At 43.9% G+C, this 8,004-nt stretch overlaps 1 protein-coding gene across 6 annotated transcripts in view; it reads left to right on the top strand.

The window, feature by feature from the left end:
* Positions 1-8,004, top strand: part of RHOBTB1 (Rho related BTB domain containing 1) — a 146,038-nt gene that overhangs the window by 132,551 nt on the left and 5,483 nt on the right. For all 6 annotated transcript variants that reach the window (XM_006147069.3, XM_006147074.3, XM_006147070.3 and 3 more), the window contains 2 exons: positions 339-489; positions 3,639-3,727. In XM_006147069.3, coding sequence (XP_006147131.1) covers positions 339-489; positions 3,639-3,727 — 240 coding nt within the window. The remainder of the gene's footprint in view (positions 1-338; positions 490-3,638; positions 3,728-8,004) is intronic.

The following is an 8,004-nucleotide window of genomic DNA, read 5'->3' as shown; positions in this document are numbered from 1 at the left end:
TTCCCTACAATGGAGTATTAGAAGGTCCTTGGCAAGGAGGGCTCTAATGTTATCACACATTTACAGCCCATTTGTCTGATTTATAAGTCCAAACAGCCATTTAAAAATTCCAAATCAGGCTTTGTCAGGTGGCTCCACTCTTTTATCATCTACAAATCAAACTGGTATGTTTAAAACCATAAATACCGAATGACTTCTGTGTACAGCCTCAAAGCAGGTGTCTGAGCCTCGCCAGTATCGGGTCATGCTGTTGGGATATTTATAAGCAGCAGAGCCTGAAACTGGGCCCACTTCCGGCTTCCTTCAGCCAGGATTGAACTTTTCCTGTAACATTTCAGGTCTATCTCCCAAATATAAACAAGATGTCAATGCAAGCCGTATTGGATTATCTCTATACCAAGCAGTTGTCACCAAACTTGGACCTGGACCCACTGGAATTGATTGCCTTGGCGAACAGATTTTGCCTGCCACACTTGGTTGCGCTTGCAGGTAAGACTGATGACTCAGGGCCATGCAGTATCTGACTGTCATATTTATCAAAATCACATTTAAACAAAAATAAGATTTCTAGGGAATGAACATTATTTTTTTATCACCGAAAATTGGCCTGTCTTCTACAGGGTGACATGAACTCATCAAATGCATCAGAATTCCCAACTCAATTCAGCAGATACTTCTTAGATGCCCACTTTGTGGTAGGCCCCTGAGGAGACAGAAATTTAAAGATGAGGAAAGCATGACCTCTACCCTCTAGGCACACACGCTAGGTATGCTGAATCATTTGTGGCCTCACAATTCAAAATAAAGCTGTCAGCATTATCCCCATAATGTGTGCACAGACAGTCTTTAAGAAAAAGGCAGTAGACACAGTGGTTAAGAACAGGCTAGAGAGCCAGATTGCTTAGGTTCAAATCCCGGCTCCACCGTGGTCTGGCTGGATGACTGCCCTTTTCTTAGCCTTGGCTCTGCGTCTCTGCTTTTCCTCTCTTTATAATATTATTCTGCCATAAAGTTGTTATGAAGATGAAATGAGTTGAAATATATAAAGTCCTCAGAACAGTGTCTGGCACATAGTAAGCATTATGTAAGTGGTTTTCTTAAAGCTATTTTAGAAAATGTTCTGACATTGTCAAGTTCATTTTAGGAGAAAGAGAAAAAGGGAGACTTGGCTTAACTTCACAAAATTCCATGTATTATTTCTAGATTTGTTCAGTTGGTAGGCTGAAACAGGTCTATATAGGACATATGCATTTAAATAACATTTTTCTTACATTGAAACCTTCCGCTTCATTCATCTTGAGCAGTCTGGGTTTCAGCACTCTATTTAGTTGGCTCTTATTAAGCATGAAAGCAGAGACAGACAGTACCTGTCTTATTCACTGGCCTTCCCTTGCACACAGGAAAGTGCCTGAGCGTATTCGCTTCGCAATAATTATCTCTTGAAGAGTTGAGTGAAGATGAACGTATAAACAAACCAACCAGTCCTGTCTTTCTTCACTTCTTGGCAGTATTTTGAGACAGAAGATTAAATTCTCTGTCCTCCAGGTTCCTATTACACACAGCCAACCAGAGATCAAAGTCCTCTCTTCACCCTATTTCCTCCCCAATTAGATAAAAAGAGAGTGGAAGCGTTGCTATTAGTTTGTTTCATGTATGTGTTTTTTTAAACTCTTAGCCAATATACCTGAAGTCATAGACCCAAATGAGTGTACCACTTATTAAATACTAACTCCGGGAGGTCGCAGAGGGCAATTTCTTTTCTTTCCCTTTTTTTTTTTTTCCAGAAATATGAGTTTTGATCCATTTAGCTATCCACGGGTTTTTCAAGCATTTGTCCTTCAAGGATAAATTTGATTTTTTTTTTTTTTGAAATGGTCAAAAGTAATTTGGGACCAAATCTGTCAAATGAGTTTTATGATCAGTCTCAGAGCAGTGCTGTTTTTGCTTCGATATTAAGTTTGGCAGTGAAAACCTGGGATTGATCTTTTTCCAAGAAAGTTTTCTTTTTTTTTTTTTTCTTTCTAACTGACCCAGAGAAAGTTTCTCATTTGAACTTTAGAGTGCTACATACATATGGTTTTGTTATTAAATTCTGTTATTACTGTTAATGATTATTTAACGTGCACCTTCCCAAGACAATTCCTTTAATCATTTATAGTATTTGGTACCTCTTGTCTAAAGCATAGACCTTTTAGAACGTGGTGTTTAAGAATCTGTGTCTGGGGTGAAAATGCTTTGCAAGCCAGTGTTAAATGAACATGAAGAGATGTTGAAGAGATGTTGCAATTACTTCTTCTTTTTTTTTTTTTTTTTTTTTTTGAGAGGTTTTTGCTATCAGGCACATGTGCTCACTGGAAAGACAGAGACAGAGAGACAGAAAGCGAGAAATCACCCCCGAGAGGAGATGGCCACGCCACAATCCTTTCTCCTCTATTCTCCTCTCAGGATCTTGGGCACGTGCGCACATGCACCCGGCATGAGTTTAAGCCACCGGGTCCAGAACTTGAACCGCGGTTGACTACATGGGATTCCAGCGACATAGCCATTACACTAACTGCTGGTCCCAACAATTACTTAAAATGAAAGAGCCCAGGTGACTTCTCAGAGAAATTTCATTTGAAGTAGTTCTGGGTTTGTCAATCCAGTTTAGAAAGGTGGTGCCAAAGAAAATACACAGCTCCAGATACCAGTGACTGGCTCTAGGCAGGCTGACTACCCAGCATCACAGCAAGAGCAGAAAGTGAGCATGACGTGCACACTGAACTGGCTTAGAAGAACAGATGCCATGCGAGAGATGACTGCAACGTCAAAGAGCTAGAAGTGCTGGCCCAAGACTGTTGCCATGCATGTCAATTCCAGAGGCAGGTAACTGTTCGAGCCGAGGCAGAGACAGCGCAGTCTCAGAACCACGGTTAAAATCCAGCTTAGAAGCCTTGGACACAGTCCCCAAGCAGAAATGGCCCTGCCAACTGGATCCTTGCTACTTCGGGCTGAAGGTCTCCCTGGCCTTTAGAATCTGAGAGGCCATCTGGAGCTGTAGAGACAGACATATGCATTCACGTTTTTATTTTTCCAAATAAACTTATTACTCAGTCTCCCCATTGTCAGAGGTTACGGAGAACTGGAGCCATGAGAATGGGGAAACTGCCAAACAGGAACATAGCTAGACTCTAAAGGATGCTAGGGAGGTGCCAGACTGTCTAAAGCCACACTGTCCAGAACTTTCTGCACTAATGGAAGCATTCTCTACCCTCACTGTCCAGGACAGTGGCCCCACGTGGCTGTTAAGCATCTAATGTGGCTAATGTGATGAAAAAACTGAACTTACTGTTTTATTTCATTTTAATGCATTTAAGTTGAAATAGCCTCATGTCACTAGTGGTTACCATTCAGACAGGAGAATGTGGGTCTGGTGGATTTGAACTCTTTCAGAAGCATGAACAAGGGTCCCCAGAGATGTTGGCACAGTGGCTGAAGACCAGACACCCAAAGGCCACACATCAGAATGCACTCTAGATTTGATGCAGATGGCTGCCCAGAGCTGTGTTCCATACTTCCTCCCTTCTTACCAGCCCCCCAGAGGAAACACCTGGCATATAGAGACACTCTAACGTTCTCCTGCCCCCTCTCCTCTCCAGAGCAGCATGCCGTTCAGGAGCTGACCAAGGCTGCCATGAGTGGCGTGAGCATTGACGGGGAAGTGCTCTCGTACTTGGAACTGGCCCAGGTTTGTAACAGTTCACTTTTCACCTTTTCAGTGTGTTCAACCAGTTCATTTAATGCTGATAAAACATTCCCCTGTTGCATCTGTCTAAATAAAGATGTCACCACTGAGTCACAGAGGCCCCCTGCATGCACTGAGAAGATCTAAGAGTTTTACATTTCATGCACCATCAGCCTGCTGGGCCTCATTTGAAAAAACAAGGACCCCCACCCCCAGACTAGTCCCTTGTCCCCTAGGGCACTGGCTTCTCATGTAAGAACCACTTCGGGCATGATAGAGAGAAATTGTGTCTTTCCTCCTCATGATTCTTGGATGTGTATTTGGCCAAGAAAAATTTTCCATGAAGTTCTTAATACCCTCTAGTTAATGAATATCTCACTGCAGCTTTCTTGAAGTTTTCTAAAATCAGTATTTGTTAATATTGACATTGTAATTCTATAATCCCAATACAATACAATTCACACTTCTTCCAGAGAAGGCCCAAAACACACTGGATGACTTCAAGGCACAAAACTAGACTGTGCCTCAGTTTCCTCATCCATAAGAAATGGGAATGGTAGGTCTGGTCTTGTGGACTAGTGGTTAGGGGAGCTGAATCCCACATGGACAGCCACAGTTTGAATCTGGTTCCCAGAAGCTTGAAAAACACACCTGGTGGATGTGCACACATGCCCCAGATCTCAATAAGAAATGGAGAAAAGATTGATGCCCCATTATGGAGTACTCTGTCTCTCTCTCTCTTGCAAGTGCTTGTACTCTCTGACAATTAAGAAAAGAAAGAAAGAAATAAGAAATGGGAATGATAATTCACATATTACCAACCCTACGGAGTATTTTGAGAATCAAGTGGGAGAAGTTGAGGAGTGAACACTGAAGAGTGTAGGTCCTCTCACAGTGCAAGGCGCGGACGTGGGATGGTCTAGTCCCTGGCCTAGGTTGGCGAACAATGAGTTTACACTCTCAGGGCAGTAAGAATAAATGTTCCAGTCTTTTCTTCAACCTTTGGAATATGGCTTTCTTTGTTCCCTCTCTCAGGGTCATGGTATACTGAGCCGGTTAAAATCGGTATTTCTCAATCAAGGACAGGAGATAGTTTCAGGCTGAGGATGGGGGCAAAGGCAGGTGCTGCTCGTGTGTTTCACCTGTGGTCAGAGGAGATAGCTCGGGTTTGGAAGCGGGGATGGTGGAATACAGTCTTACAGCAACTCTTCGTTCTGCCTCAACATTCAACTAGTACTTGTTCTTTTCTCCCGAGTACCCGGCACCACACCAGGCAGAGGATATGTCTGTACAAACAGTAGGTTCTCTGCCCTCAAGGTAATCATACGCAAGTGAGAAGGACACAAACACAAATTATTCAAATCCAACATGAAGGACAATCTAATGGAAGTTACAGTGAAAACTTAGAACAGGAAGCCCCCAGTTGTCTGGGCCAACCCCGTAACACAGTGGCTAAATGTTGTACTTAGAAAGCCAGATCCCACATAGCCAGTCATTGTTTGGCTAGCCTCAGGACTTGAAAAACATGCTGGGTGCATGTGTGTGCATGCTTAAAATCCCAAGAGGATGGAGAATAGAGGAGGAGGGATTGCAGCATGACCACACCTCATTAGGGGGTGCTTTCTTCCTCTCTCTCGCTCTCTCTCTCTCTGATGAGCACACACCTCCTCTGGCAATTAAAAAACACTAAAATTTACACATTTAAAAAAAATGGTTGTCCACACTTGGAATGTGGGGTCTTTTGATACAGATTTTGGGGACAGTTTATGACTTGGGCTCTTTCCAGTAAATATTCCTTCTAGAGAAAAACATGAAATGACCCAAATTCCATATAATGACCATTTGCTTGAGTTTATGATTTGCAGTTGTCTATTTATCTGCTCTGTATTCCCACCCCATACTCTCCCTCCACCCAGTCCACACAGACACACACACACACACACACACACACACACACACACAAATACACACATACCCCCACCTTGCTAGAAAATAGTATGATTATTGATAAGCCCTGACAAGCCATACAGGAGGTGTTTAGTATGAGATGTCCCAGGTCTTAGACCCTAACCCTGTGATGTGCTCTAAAAAGTTCACGTAAAATGTGTATTGGGGGGGGGAGGGGGGAGGAAGCATCAGTTAAAAAATTTTTGCATTAAAATAAACTTGTATTTTAATTCCATTTTCCTCCAAGCTTTTGAAATACCCTTGTATTTAACAGCTTAGGGGCAGGTGAGACCCTGGTATGTTGCATTTTCAGCCTCAATGGTGTATATACTTCCACCACGACCGATTTTAGCAACGCGAAGCCCCTGAACTCAGAGTAGGGACAAACTGCACACAGTCAGCTCTCTTGAGCTGGTGCAGGCAACCTGGCACACCACTACCCCGATCTTATTTTCAGATAGAAGGCTCTCGAACTTTAAAGCACCAGCTCAAGTTGTCCCTGATGTTTGGGGCTGTGATTTGGAGTGTGTGGAGTGGGTTCCTGAGGAGTTGACATTTCTATGTGCTTTCATGGCTGTGGGTCCCAGGGTTTCACTTGACCCAGGACATATCAAAAGCAACAAAGGAAGGATGTCTGAGAAGGGCATGGGCAGAGAGAGTGAGGGAGTGGCCGTTCTGCCAGGCCCCAGAAGAGAATGGCTGTCAGTGTTGGGGCATCAGGTCTTTTCCAATCACAGCAACCTCAGCTACCACCTCCCTGCGCATGGGTTTGCATACCCCTGCCCTGCCCACCCACCTGCTCTTCTTATGTAACCGAAGGGCAGGCACAGGACAGTCACACATTCTGCAGTCTCCTCTTTCGGACCTTCGGTCCAAGCAAGCTGAGCTCTGACATGCGACCCAGAGTATCCCATGGCTGAGGCTTCCTTAAACAGAGATGACATCGCTGCTTTCTGCTGCTGGCTGGTGCCTTCCGGAGGCCACGGTCACTTACCACTCAGGGCCCAGGTGGCAGGAGCATACTTTAAACTTCTGATCGGATTCAGTGGTTACTTTTGGTGTACCTGTCAGGGGCTAGGGAGGGCTATGCCAAAAGCCTCACTTGGCTGGCATCAGAGCCATGGCCAAAGTCAAAATATACGAGGTCAAAACAAGAGGTTTGCTCAATAAGTTACGGGGCCCTTCATTTCTTTTCATCCCTACGGTGGCTTCCAATTTCTTTGCAGACCCTTTAGAAAGTAGAGTCAGACCAGCTGGTGGCGTGGTGGTTAAGGTGATTAGAGTCCCTGTGGTGAACTGCATGGTTAGAATTCCCAGACCCAGTCATTTGAGAAATAGGCTGGGCATGTGGGTGCACCAAATCTTGAAAGAAGGGAATTGGAGGAGAAGGTATTGCTGTGTGACCATCCCCCATGGGGGGGTACTTCCTCACTTTTACTCCGTGTGTGTGTGTGTGTGTGTGTGTGTGTGTCTAAGTGTGTGCATGTGCCAACTGGTAAATTTTTTTTTTTTTAAGAATTATTTATTAGGATCAGCAGATGGTGTAATGCTTACATAGCAAGACTCCCAGGTAGTCGACCACAGTTTGAGTCCTGGACCCAGCGGCTTAAAACTCATGCCGGACATGTGTGAGTATACGCCCAAGATCCCAAGAGGAGAATGGAGGAGGTGGTGATTTCTCGCCTTCTGCCTATCTCTCTCTCTCTCTCTGTCTCTACATCGAGTGCATATGCCCAATAGCAAAAAAAAACAAAAAAAAAAAAAAAGTGACAAGAATAAAAAATTAAAAATATGGGCTTTTGATATTTTCTGCTATTGTTGGACATGTAACAAATTATCCCAAAATTAAACAACTTAAGACAACCATCATTTTACTATAGTCACCAATAATTAGAGCAGACTTCACCTGGGCAATTCTGTTTCTCATAGCTTCACTCATGATACTCAGCTAGTAGAGAGCTGATCTGTAGGTTCCAATACGGACTCATATGTCTGATACCTAGTGTGATAGCTAGAAATCTGGACTCAGCTCATGCTGTTGAGTATACATGGCTTCAGCAATATGGTGTTTTTCTTCTATTAAATTCTAGCTAAATTTTCTTTTTTTTCCGTTTTTTTTTCCCCCCTCAAGAGACAATGAGAGGAAAAGTGAGAAATTATACCCCCTCCCCCACAAGGGACATAGCTATGCTGCAACCGCTTCTTCTCCATTCTTCTCTTGGGATTTTGGGCAAACAAGCATGCAAACAGGCAAAGCTTCAAGCCTCCAGGTCCAGACTCCAACACAGCAGGTCATGGTGCACCACTCCCTTCCAGCACACTCCCCTCCAGCA

Source organism: Tupaia chinensis, unplaced genomic scaffold (genome assembly GCF_000334495.1).
Source record: "Tupaia chinensis unplaced genomic scaffold, TupChi_1.0 Scaffold000199_1, whole genome shotgun sequence".
Taxonomy (NCBI): domain Eukaryota; kingdom Metazoa; phylum Chordata; class Mammalia; order Scandentia; family Tupaiidae; genus Tupaia; species Tupaia belangeri.
The sequence above is the reverse complement of the archived record's forward strand: the minus strand, read 5'-3'. Positions and strand labels throughout refer to the sequence as shown.